The sequence below is a fragment of the Scomber japonicus genome, chromosome 6, assembly GCF_027409825.1.
Source record: "Scomber japonicus isolate fScoJap1 chromosome 6, fScoJap1.pri, whole genome shotgun sequence".
NCBI classification, from domain to species: Eukaryota; Metazoa; Chordata; class Actinopteri; order Scombriformes; family Scombridae; genus Scomber; species Scomber japonicus.
The window spans coordinates 40,043,191-40,056,008 of NC_070583.1; the positions used below are offsets into that span (position 1 = coordinate 40,043,191).

The window sequence follows — 12,818 nt, forward strand, 5'->3', positions numbered from 1 at the left end:
CTCCCAGGAATCACTCGGCTGGACGTCGGAACCTAAAACCTCCCAGGAATCACTCGGCTGGACGTCGGAACCTAAAACCTCCCAGGAATCACTCGGCTGGACGTCGGAACCTAAAACCTCCCAGGAATCACTCGGCTGGACGTCGGAACCTAAAACCTCCCAGGAATCACTCGGCTGGACGTCGGAACCTAAAACCTCCCAGGAATCACTCGGCTGGACGTCAGAACCTAAAACCTCCCCGGAATCACTCGGCTGGACGTCAGAACCTAAATCCGTTGACCAAAAACCCACAGAGACAGTTCAGCATCTAAAACCATCAACATGCTGTCTTGTAGCTCACTTCATTCAGGTGTGTTTCCTAAACTCCTAAAGTAGCTGCCATTAAGCCTCTCTGGATGCTTCCATGTTAACCAACTACAGACCTTAAATCTTCCTTTTATAGCCAAGATCGTTGAGAAAGGGGTTCAGTGGTTCGGGTCCTACTTGCAGGACTCAGAGGAACAGTCCTAGACTGGTTCAGGTCCTACTTGCAGGACTCAGAGGAACAGTCCTAGACTGGTTCAGGTCTTACATGGAGGACTCAGAGGAACAGTCCTAGACTGGTTCAAGTCCTACTTGGAGGACTCGGGGAAACAGTCCTAGACTGGTTCAGGTCCTACATGGAGGACTCAGAGGAACAGTCCTAGACTGGTTCAGGTCCTACTTGGAGGACTCGGTGGAACAGTCCAAGACTGGTTCAGGTCCTACTTGGAGGACTCAGAGGAACAGTCTTAGACTGGTTCAGGTCCTACTTGGAGGACTCAGGGGAACAGTCCTAGACTGGTTCAGGTCCTACTTGGAGGACTCGGGGAAACAGTCTTAGACTGGTTCAGGTCCTACATGGAGGACTCAGCGGAACAGTCCTAGACTGGTTCAGGTCCTACTTGGAGGACTCAGAGGAACAGTCCTAGACTGGTTCAGGTCCTACTTGGAGGACTCAGAGGAACAGTCCTAGACTGGTTCAGGTCCTACTTGGAGGACTCAGAGGAACAGTCCTAGACTGGTTCAGGTCCTACATGGAAGAGCGGAGTTATTTTGTGACCATTGGAAGTTATGAATCTGATCGAGTGGCTATGACGTGGAGTTCCTCAGGGGTCAGTTCTTGGACCCCTTCTGTTCAGTCTATGATGGCCTTGGGTCAGGGGTCAGTTCTTGGACCCCTTCTGTTCAGTCTATGATGCCCTTGGGTCAGGGGTCAGTTCTTGGACCCCTTCTGTTCAGTCTATATATGCTGCCCTTGGGTCAGGCGTCAGTTCTTGGACCCCTTCTGTTCAGTCTATATATGCTGCCCTTGGGTCAGGCGTCAGTTCTTGGACCCCTTCTGTTCAGTCTATATATGCTGCCGTTGGGTCAGATTCTGCAGAACTCTAATGTAGACTATCACAGTTATGCAGATGACACACAGATATACCTAGCACTGTCCCCAGATGACTACAGTCCAATACAGTCATTGTGTCACTGTTTAGAGCAAGTCACTAATTGGATGAACCAAAATTTCCTTCAATTAAATCAGGACAAAACTGAGGTCATTGTTTTTGGCAATAAAGAGAAGAGGATTGCTGTCAGTAAACATCTGGAGTCACTCTCTCTAAAAACTACGGACCAAGTCCGAAACCTTGGCGTGCTGATAGACTCAGATCTGACCTTCAGCAGTCACATCAAATCAATCACCAAAACAGCTTCTATCAGCTTAAGAACATATCCAGAGTGAAGGGTTTTATGTCTCAAACAGACCAGGAGAAGTTGATTCATGCTTTCATCTCAAGTAGACTCGACTACTGTAACGGTCTTCTGACTGGACTACACTGGTTCCCAGTCATGTGGTCATCTCCACACTGAGCCTTTCTCATGTGTTCATCTCCACACTGAGCTTTCCTCATGTGTTCATCTCCACACTGAGCTTTCCTCATGTGTTCATCTCCACACTGAGCTTTCCTCATGTGTTCATCTCCACACTGAGCTTTCCTCATGTGTTCATCTCTACACTGAGCTTTCCTCATGTGTTCATCTCCACACTGAGCTTTCCGCATGTGTTCATCTCCACACTGAGCTTTCCTCATGTGTTCATCTCCACACTGAGCTTTCCTCATGTGTTCATCTCCACACTGAGCTTTCCTCATGTGTTCATCTCCACACTGAGCCTTCCTCATGTGTTCATCTCTCAGACATCTCTGACTGGTTTAACCCAAACACATCCTGCAGCTGTAACAGTCTTCCTGAGATAAACGCTGCAGCTTTCAGACAGTCGAGCTGATGTCGTCTTATCTTCATTCCTGTCTCTGATAACCTGAACCCGCAGCGTCCTCGCTGCTGGGAGTCGCCCCAACACGTTCTGCTTTAAACGAGTCTGTGTTGGGCTTCGGCTTCCTGCAGGATCCTCGCTGCCGGGAGTCGCCCCGACACGTTCTGCTTTAAACGAGTCTGTATCAGATCATCTTGATGTTTCCTGCATCAGACGACACATTTAACCCTCATGACCTGCAGCACAGAGCTCACTTTTATTTGACTGTTGCTGCAGACACCAAAGATCATCTGAACGCCTCAAATATTAAAGAATCTGATTCATATCCTTTTAAAAATATAAATGTTTGTTTCCACGATAATATGAATAAAATAACATCAGATCCTTTGAGTCAGCATTTCACAGATCCCAGTTCTGTCCTCGTTACTTCTTCTTATGGAGGGTATAATCTGTAATGAGTCATTATGGCTTCAAGTTAACTTGTGTTAAACGTATGTTAATGGGCTGTTGCTCAAACTATGGGTCGGCAGCTGGTTGCCATGACGATGCCTGTTGTCTAAACATACAGTAACAACAGGAGTATTAACACATCGCGCTGTCCAGCGTCCCTACGGCACAACGACACGCTGTCCGGCGTCCCTACGGCACAACGACACGCTGTCCGGCGTCCCTACGGCACAACGACACGCTGTCCAACGTCCCTACGGCACAACGACACGCTGTCCGGCGTCCCTACGGCACAACGACACGCTGTCCGGCGTCCCTACGGCACAACGACACGCTGTCCGGCGTCCCTACGGCACAACGACACGCTGTCCGGCGTCCCTACGGCACAACGACACGCTGTCCGGCGTCCCTACGGCACAACGACACGCTGTCCGGCGTCCCTACGGCACAACGACGCGCTGTCCGGCATCCACACGGCACAACGACACGCTGTCCGGCGTCCCTACGGCACAACGACACGCTGTCCTGCGTCCCTACGGCACAACACGCTGTCCGGGGTCCCTACGGCACAACGACACGCTGTCCGGCGTCCCTACGGCACAACGACACGCTGTTCGGCGTCCCTACGGCACAACACGCTGTCCGGCGTCCCTACGGCACAACGACACACTGTCCGGCGTCCCTACGGCACAACAACACGCTGTCCGGCGTCCCTACGGCACAACACGCTGTCCGGCGTCCCTACGGCACAACGACACAACAGACAGTCATAGAGAGAGAGAGACAGGTAGCGAGAGAGAGAGAGAGAGACAGACAATCATAGAGAGAGAGAGAGAGACAGACAGTCATAGAGACAGACAGTCATAGAGAGAGAGAGACAGACAGTCATAGAGAGAGAGAGAGACAGACAGTCATAGAGACAGACAGTCATAGAGACAGACAGTCATAGAGACAGACAGTCATAGAGACAGACAGTCATAGAGAGAGAGAGACAGTCATAGAGAGAGAGAGACAGTCATAGAGAGAGAGACAGGTAGCGAGAGAGAGAGAGAGACAGACATAGAGAGAGAGACAGACAGTCATAGAGAGAGAGACAGACAGTCATAGAGAGAGACAGACAGTCATAGAGAGAGAGAGACAGTCATAGAGAGAGACAGACAGTCATAGAGAGAGAGACAGACAGACAGTCATAGAGAGAGAGACAGACAGACAGTCAGAGAGAGACAGACAGACAGACAGTCAGAGAGAGACAGACAGTCATAGAGAGACAAACAGACAGACAGTCATAGAGAGACAAACAGACAGACAGTCAGAGAGAGACAGACAGTCATAGAGAGAGAGACAGACAGACAGTCAGAGAGAGACAGACAGTCATAGAGAGACAGATAGTCAGAGAGAGACAGACAGTCAGAGAGAGACAGACAGTCATAGAGAGAGAGACAGACAGACAGTCAGAGAGAGACAGAGAGAGACAGACAGTCATAGAGAGAGAGACAGTCATAGAGAGAGAGAGAGAGACAGACAGTCATAGAGAGAGAGAGACAGTCATAGAGAGAGAGAGAGACAGACAGTCATAGAGAGAGAGAGAGACAGACAGTCATAGAGAGAGACAGACAGTCATAGAGAGAGAGAGAGAGAGAGAGAGAGAGAGAGAGAGAGAGAGAGAGAGAGACAGACAGTCAGAGAGAGAGACAGACAGTCATAGAGGGAGAGAGAGACAGTCATAGAGAGAGAGAGAGAGAGACAGACAGAGAGAGAGACAGACAGGTGTTATTTCCTGTCTCACATTCTCAGAGTGTTTTACATTCTTTGGTTTCAGCTGCGTCCTGAAACTACAATATGAAGTCTGTGATGCATCATGGATGTTATTACATCATCGTTATACGACCCCCAGCGTGACGTCAGGTCACGACCCCCGGCGTGACGTCAGGTCACGACCCGCGGCGTGACGTCAGGTCACGACCCGCGGCGTGACGTCAGGTCACGACCCGCGGTCTGGTAACGACCCGCGGCGTGACGTCTGGTAACGACCCGCGGCGTGACGTCTGGTCACGACCCGCGGCGTGACGTCTGGTCACGACCCGCGGCGTGACGTCTGGTCACGACCCGCGGCGTGACGTCTGGTCACGACCCGCGGCGTGACGTCAGGTCACGACCCGCGGCGTGACGTCAGGTCACGACCCGCGGCGTGACGTCAGGTCACGACCCGCGGCGTGACGTCTGGTCACGACCCGCGGCGTGACGTCAGGTCACGACCCGCGGCGTGACGTCAGGTCACGACCCGCGGCGTGACGTCTAAACTAACCTCAATATAACCCTAAACTAACCTTAATATAACCCTAAACTAACCTTAATATAACCCTAAACTAACCTTAATATAACCCTAAACTAACCTTAATATAACCCTAACTAACCTTAATATAACCCTAACTAACCTTAATATAACCCTAACTAACCTTAATATAACCCTTAAACTAACCTTAATATAACCCTAACTAACCTTAATATAACCCTAACTAACCTTAATATAACCCTTAAACTAACCTCAATATAACCCTAACTAACCTTAATATAACCTTTAAACTAACTTCAATATAACCCTAAACCAACCTTAATATAACCTTTAAACTAACTTCAATATAACCCTAAACCAACCTTAATATAACCCTAAACTAACCTTAATATAACCCTAACTAACCTTAATATAACCCTAACTAACCTTAATATAACCCTAACTAACCTTAATATAACCCTTAAACTAACCTTAATATAACCCTAACTAACCTTAATATAACCCTTAAACTAACCTTAATATAACCCTTAAACTAACCTCAATATAACCCTAACTAACCTTAATATAACCCTTAAACTAACCTCAATATAACCCTAACTAACCTTAATATAACCCTTAAACTAACCTCAATATAACCCTAAACTAACCTTAATATAACCCTTAAACTAACCTCAATATAACCCTAAACTAACCTTAATATAACCTTTAAACTAACCTTAATATAACCCTTAAACTAACCTTAATATAACCCTAAACTAACCTTAATATAACCCTAACTAACCTTAATATAACCCTAAACTAACCTCAATATAACACTTAAACTAACCTCAATATAACCCTTAAACTAACCTTAATATAACCCTAAACTAACCTCAATATAACCCTTAAACCAACCTTAATATAACCCTTAAACTAACCTTAATATAACCCTAACTAACCTCAATATAACCCTTAAACTAACCTTAATATAACCCTAACTAACCTCAATATAACCCTAACTAACCTTAATATAACCCTTAAACCAACCTTCATATAACCCTTAAACTAACCTTAATATAACCCTAAACTAACCTCAATATAACCCTAAACTAACCTCAATATAACCCTAAACTAACCTTAATATAACCCTAAACTAACCTCAATATAACACTTAAACTAACCTTAATATAACCCTTAAACTAACCTCAATATAACCCTTAAACTAACCTTAATATAACCCTAACTAACCTTAATATAACCCTAACTAACCTTAATATAACCTTTAAACTAACCTCAATATAACCCTTAAACTAACCTTAATATAACCCTTAAACTAACCTTAATATAACCCTTAAACTAACCTTAATATAACCCTAATTAACCTCAATATAACCCTTAAACTAACCTTAATATAACCCTAAACTAACCTTAATATAACCCTTAAACTAACCTCAATATAACCCTTAAACTAACCTTAATGTAACCCTTAAACTAACCTCAATATAACACTTAAACTAACCTTAATATAACCCTAACTAACCTCAATATAACCCTAAACTAACCTTAATATAACCCTTAAACTAACCTCAATATAACCTTAAACTAACCTTAATATAACCCTTAAACTAACCTTAATATAACCCTAACTAACCTCAATATAACCCTAAACTAACCTTAATATAACCCTTAAACTAACCTTAATATAACCCTAAACTAACCTTAATATAACCCTAAACTAACCTCAATATAACCCTAAACTAACCTCAATATAACCCTACACTAACCTCAATATAACCCTAAACTAACCTTAATATAACCCTAAACTAACCTTAATATAACCCTAACTAACCTTAATATAACCCTAACTAACCTCAATATAACCCTAAACTAACCTTAATATAACCCTTAAACTAACCTTAATATAACCCTAAACTAACCTCAATATAACACTTAAACTAACCTTAATATAACCCTAAACTAACCTTAATATAACCCTTAAACCAACCTTAATATAACCCTTAAACTAACCTTAATATAACCCTAAACCAACCTTAATATAACCCTAACTAACCTTAATATAACCCTTAAACCAACCTTAATATAACCCTTAAACTAACCTTAATATAACCCTAACTAACCTTAATATAACCCTAACTAACCTCAATATAACCCTAAACTAACCTTAATATAACCCTTAAACTAACCTTAATATAACCCTAAACTAACCTCAATATAACACTTAAACTAACCTTAATATAACCCTAAACTAACCTTAATATAACCCTAAACTAACCTTAATATAACCCTAACTAACCTTAATATAACCCTAACTAACCTCAATATAACCCTAAACTAACCTTAATATAACCCTTAAACTAACCTTAATATAACCCTAAACTAACCTCAATATAACACTTAAACTAACCTTAATATAACCCTAAACTAACCTTAATATAACCCTTAAACCAACCTTAATATAACCCTTAAACTAACCTTAATATAACCCTAAACCAACCTTAATATAACCCTAACTAACCTTAATATAACCCTTAAACCAACCTTAATATAACCCTTAAACTAACCTTAATATAACCCTAACTAACCTTAATATAACCCTAACTAACCTTAATATAACCTTTAAACTAACCTCAATATAACCCTTAAACTAACCTCAATATAACCCTTAAACTAACCTTAATATAACCCTAAACTAACCTCAATATAACCCTTAAACTAACCTTAATATAACCCTTAAACTAACCTTAATATAACCCTTAAACTAACCTTAATATAACCCTAAACTAACCTTAATATAACCCTAAACTAACCTTAATATAACCTTAAACTAACCTTAATATGACCCTTAAACTAACCTCAATATAACCCTTAAACTAACCTTAATATAACCCTTAAACTAACCTTAATATAACCCTTAAACTAACCTTAATATAACCTTAAACTAACCTTAATATGACCCTTAAACTAACCTCAATATAACCCTTAAACTAACCTTAATATAACCCTTAAATTAACCTTAATATAACCCTTAAACTAACCTTAATATAACCTTAAACTAACCTTAATATAACCCTTAAATTAACCTTAATATAACCCTTAAACCAACCTTAATATAACCCTAAACTAACCTTAATATAACCCTTAAACTAACCTTAATATAACCCTTAAACCAACCTTAATATAACCCTTAAACTAACCTCAATATAACCCTTAAACTAACCTTAATATAACCCTAACTAACCTTAATATAACCCTTAAACTAACCTTAATATAACCCTAAACTAACCTTAATATAACCCTAACTAACCTTAATATAACCCTAAACTAACCTTAATATAACCCTTAAACTAACCTTAATATAACCCTAACTAACCTTAATATAACCCTAAACTAACCTTAATATAACCCTTAAACTAACCTTAATATAACCCTTAAACTAACCTCAATATAACCTTAAACTAACCTCAATATAACCCTTAAACTAACCTCAATATGACCCTTAAACTAACCTCAATATAACCCTAAACTAACCTTAATATAACCCTTAAACTAACCTCAATATAACCCTTAAACTAACCTTAATATAACCCTTAAACTAACCTCAATATAACCCTTAAACTAACCTCAATATAACCCTTAAACTAACCTCAATATAACCCTAAACTAACCTTAATATAACCCTTAAACTAACCTTAATATAACCTTAAACTAACCTTAATCTAACCCTAAACTAACCTCAATATAACCCTAAACTAACCTTAATATAACCCTTAAACTAACCTTAATATAACCCTTAAACTAACCTTAATATAACCCTAAACTAACCTCAATATAACCCTTAAACCAACCTTAATATAACCCTTAAACTAACCTTAATATAACCCTAAACTAACCTTAATATAACCCTAAACTAACCTCAATATAACCCTTAAACTAACCTCAATATAACCCTTAAACCAACCTTAATATAACCCTTAAACTAACCTTAATATAACCCTAAACTAACCTTAATATAACCCTAAACTAGCCTTAATATAACCCTTAAACTAACCTTAATATAACCCTAACTAACCTTAATATAACCTTTAAACTAACCTCAATATAACCCTAAACTAACCTTAATATAACCCTTAAACTAACCTTAATATAACCCTTAAACTAACCTCAATATAACCCTAAACTAACCTCAATATAACCCTTAAACTAACCTCAATATAACCCTTAAACTAACCTCAATATAACCTTAAACTAACCTCAATATAACCCTTAAACTAACCTTAATATAACCCTAAACTAACCTTAATATAACCCTAAACTAACCTTAATATAACCCTAAACTAACCTTAATATAACCCTTAAACTAACCTTAATATAACCCTTAAACTAACCTCAATATAACCCTAAACTAACCTCAATATAACCCTTAAACTAACCTCAATATAACCCTAAACTAACCTCAATATAACCCTAAACTAACCTCAATATAACCCTTAAACTAACCTTAATATAACCCTAAACTAACCTCAATATAACCTTAAACTAACCTCAATATAACCCTTAAACTAACCTTAATATAACCCTAAACTAACTTTAATATAACCCTAAACTAACCTTAATATAACCCTTAAACTAACCTCAATATAACCCTTAAACTAACCTTAATATAACCCTTAAACTAACCTTAATATAACCCTAAACTAACCTTAATATAACCCTTAAACTAACCTCAATATAACCCTAAACTAACCTCAATATAACCCTAAACTAACCTTAATATAACCCTTAAACTAACCTTAATATAACCCTAAACTAACCTTAATATAACCCTAAACTAACCTCAATATAACCCTAAACTAACCTTAACTTTAACCTTAACCCTGAGATTAATGGATGGAAGGTGAACTTGGTCTTGAACAGCTGACACACTCATACTGACCATAAATGAATAAATAAATAATAATAATATTATTATTCATACTTTATATCCATGTATTACAAACTTCATGGGGGGGGTAGTGGGCTCACCCTCTCGGTGCGTCCCGGAGCCGCGGTGCTCCAGACCAGCAGAACCAGCAGCGGGAGGACCCGCCGGTTCGGTCCGGCCGATGGCTCCATTCAGACGGACACACAGCTGCAGAGTCCCGCTGCTCCAACGGACTCCGGCTGGACTCGGGTGGGTTCGGCTCGGCTCGGTTCGGCTCGGCTCCACAGGTCTGTGTCGTTGGGCTCAGCCAGTCAGTCCGTGCAGCTGCTCCTGTCGGGGTCCCGCAACCTGCTGCGGGATGCAGACTCTCCGCAGTCAGACCCGCAACACTCACCAACACGCTTCCGGTCTGCCTCTTCAAAATAAAAGCCTGAGCACGTGAAGCATGTTTACGTCCAAAGCAAACACCACATTTATACATTTATACATTTACACATTTATACATTTACACATTTACACATTTACACATTTATACATTTACACATTTACACATTTATATATTTAACACAGCTCAGAGACTAATCAGTGTTGGTGAGAAGCCTAATTAATAAATCACTTTGTTAAAATGTACATTTAGTATTTTTGTTGGTTTTCTAGATAAATTCAGACTGAACTCCGCAGCAAGACAGCATGGAGGTTACGCCCAGTTCAAGAGGAGGAAGGAAGGAAGGAAGGAAGGAAGGGAGGAAGGAAGGAAGGAAGGAAGGAAGGGAGGAAGGGAGGGACTGAATTCAGACTGAACTCCGCAGCAAGACAGCATGGAGGTTACGCCCAGTTCAAGAGGAGGAAGGAAGGAAGGAAGGAAGGGAGGAAGGAAAGAAGGGAGGAAGGAAGGGAGGGAGGAAGGAAGGAAGGAAGGGAGGGAGGAAGGAAGGGAGGGAGGAAGGGAGGAAGGAAGGAAGGGAGGGAGGAAGGAAGGAAGGGAGGGAGGAAGGAAGGGAGGAAGGAAGGGAGGGAGGAAGGAAGGAAGGAAGGGAGGGAGGAAGGAAGGAAGGGAGGGAGGAAGGAAGGAAGGGAGGGAGGAAGGGAGGAAGGAAGGAAGGGAGGGAGGAAGGAAGGAAGGAAGGGAGGAAGGGAGGGACTGAATTCAGACTGAACTCCGCAGCAAGACATCATGGAGGTTACGCCCAGTTCAATATAATCAATATATTAAAAAAAGATCAATAAGAGAGATTTGAAATGACATTTGACCCATTTTATACCAAAAGACTGAATGCTCCTGAACATGTCAAATGGTGTAACCACAAAATGTCAAATGGTGTAACCACAAAAGAATGAAGAAGAAGAAAGCTTTATTTAATATAAAAGTTATAATGTAAGATCATGCCAAACTAGTTGATATGGTGTTAGGTAGGAAGGAAGGAAGGAAGGAAGGAAGGAAGGATGTAAGATCATGCCAAACTAGTTGATATGGTGTTAGGAAGGAAGGAAGGAAGGAAGGAAGGAAGGAAGATCATGCCAAACTAGTTGATATGGTGTTAGGAAGGAAGGAAGGAAGGAAGGAAGGAAGATCATGCCAAACTAGTTGATATGGTGTTAGGAGGGAAGGGAGGAAGGAAGGAAGGAAGGAAGGAAGGAAGGAAGGAAGGAAGGAAGGAAGATCATGCCAAACTAGTTGATATGGTGTTAGGAAGGAAGGAAGGAAGGAAGGAAGGAAGATCATGCCAAACTAGTTGATATGGTGTTAGGAAGGAAGGAAGGAAGGAAGGAAGGAAGATCATGCCAAACTAGTTGATATGGTGTTAGGAAGGAAGGAATGGAGGAAGGAAGGAAGGAAGGAAGGAAGGATGTAAGATCATGCCAAACTAGTTGATATGGTGTTAGGAAGGAAGGAAGGAAGGAAGGAAGGATGTAAGATCATGCCAAACTAGTTGATATGGTGTTAGGAAGGAAGGAAGGAAGGGAGGAAGGAAGGGAGGAAGGAAGGAAGGAAGGAAGGAAGGAAGGATGTAAGATCATGCCAAACTAGTTGATATGGTGTTAGGTAGGAAGGTAGGAAGGAAGGATGTAAGATCATGCCAAACTAGTTGATATGGTGTTAGGTAGGTAGGAAGGAAGGAAGGAAGGAAGGAAGGAAGGAAGGATGTAAGATCATGCCGAACTAGTTGATATGGTGTTAGGTAGGTAGGAAGGAAGGAAGGAAGGAAGGAAGGAAGGAAGGATGTAAGATCATGCCGAACTAGTTGATATGGTGTTAGGTAAGAAGGAAGGAAGGAAGGAAGGAAGGTGTTTTATTGACTATTTACTGTTTTTAAGCAACGTTCAATTATTTGGTACAAAGTTTTTATGGTTACACCACTTTTTTACCATAATCCTTTATATCCATCTATATATATATATATAAACATATATATATATATATATATATATAGATGGATATATATATATGTATAGATGGATATAGATAATAAATGAGTTCACATGTTTCAGACATTAAACCCGACTGTTAGAAATGTTGTATCCCTGATGAAGACATATATGACCTTTGGGAGCTTGTGTTAACCTTTAGTTTTATTGACTTTGATTACTTTGAACCCCCCCCACCCCCCCCCCCACCACCACCTGCTCCTCCAACCCCCCTTAATAGAAATACATACATGTTTCGCCTCCTTTTATTTTGGAGCGCGCATCCTGCGGACCGGAAGTGCAGGCTGCAGGTGTTAGCTGCAGCTTCACAGGTGAGCAGTGCGGGAGCTGCGGAGCTGCGGACTGATGAGCGGACTCTTTCTCAAACTTTCTTCTGACATGAACACCGAGTGACGCTTCACACCGAGCGCGAGACCATCAGGTAAGACACCTGTCCGTGACGCACGTGA

At 41.2% G+C, this 12,818-nt stretch overlaps 1 protein-coding gene across 1 annotated transcript in view; it reads right to left on the reverse strand.

Moving 5' to 3' along the window:
* col4a3 (collagen, type IV, alpha 3) overlaps positions 1-2,189 on the reverse strand; it is a 47,314-nt gene extending 45,125 nt beyond the window's left edge. Inside the window, exons 1-2 of the mRNA XM_053320399.1 lie at positions 1,844-2,189; positions 1-266 (exon numbers count right to left, since the gene is read on the reverse strand). The exon at positions 1-266 is cut by the window's left edge and continues 624 nt beyond it. Of these exons, the coding sequence (XP_053176374.1) occupies positions 1-266; positions 1,844-2,189 (612 nt within the window). The remainder of the gene's footprint in view (positions 267-1,843) is intronic.
* Positions 2,190-12,818: the final 10,629 nt, after the last annotated feature.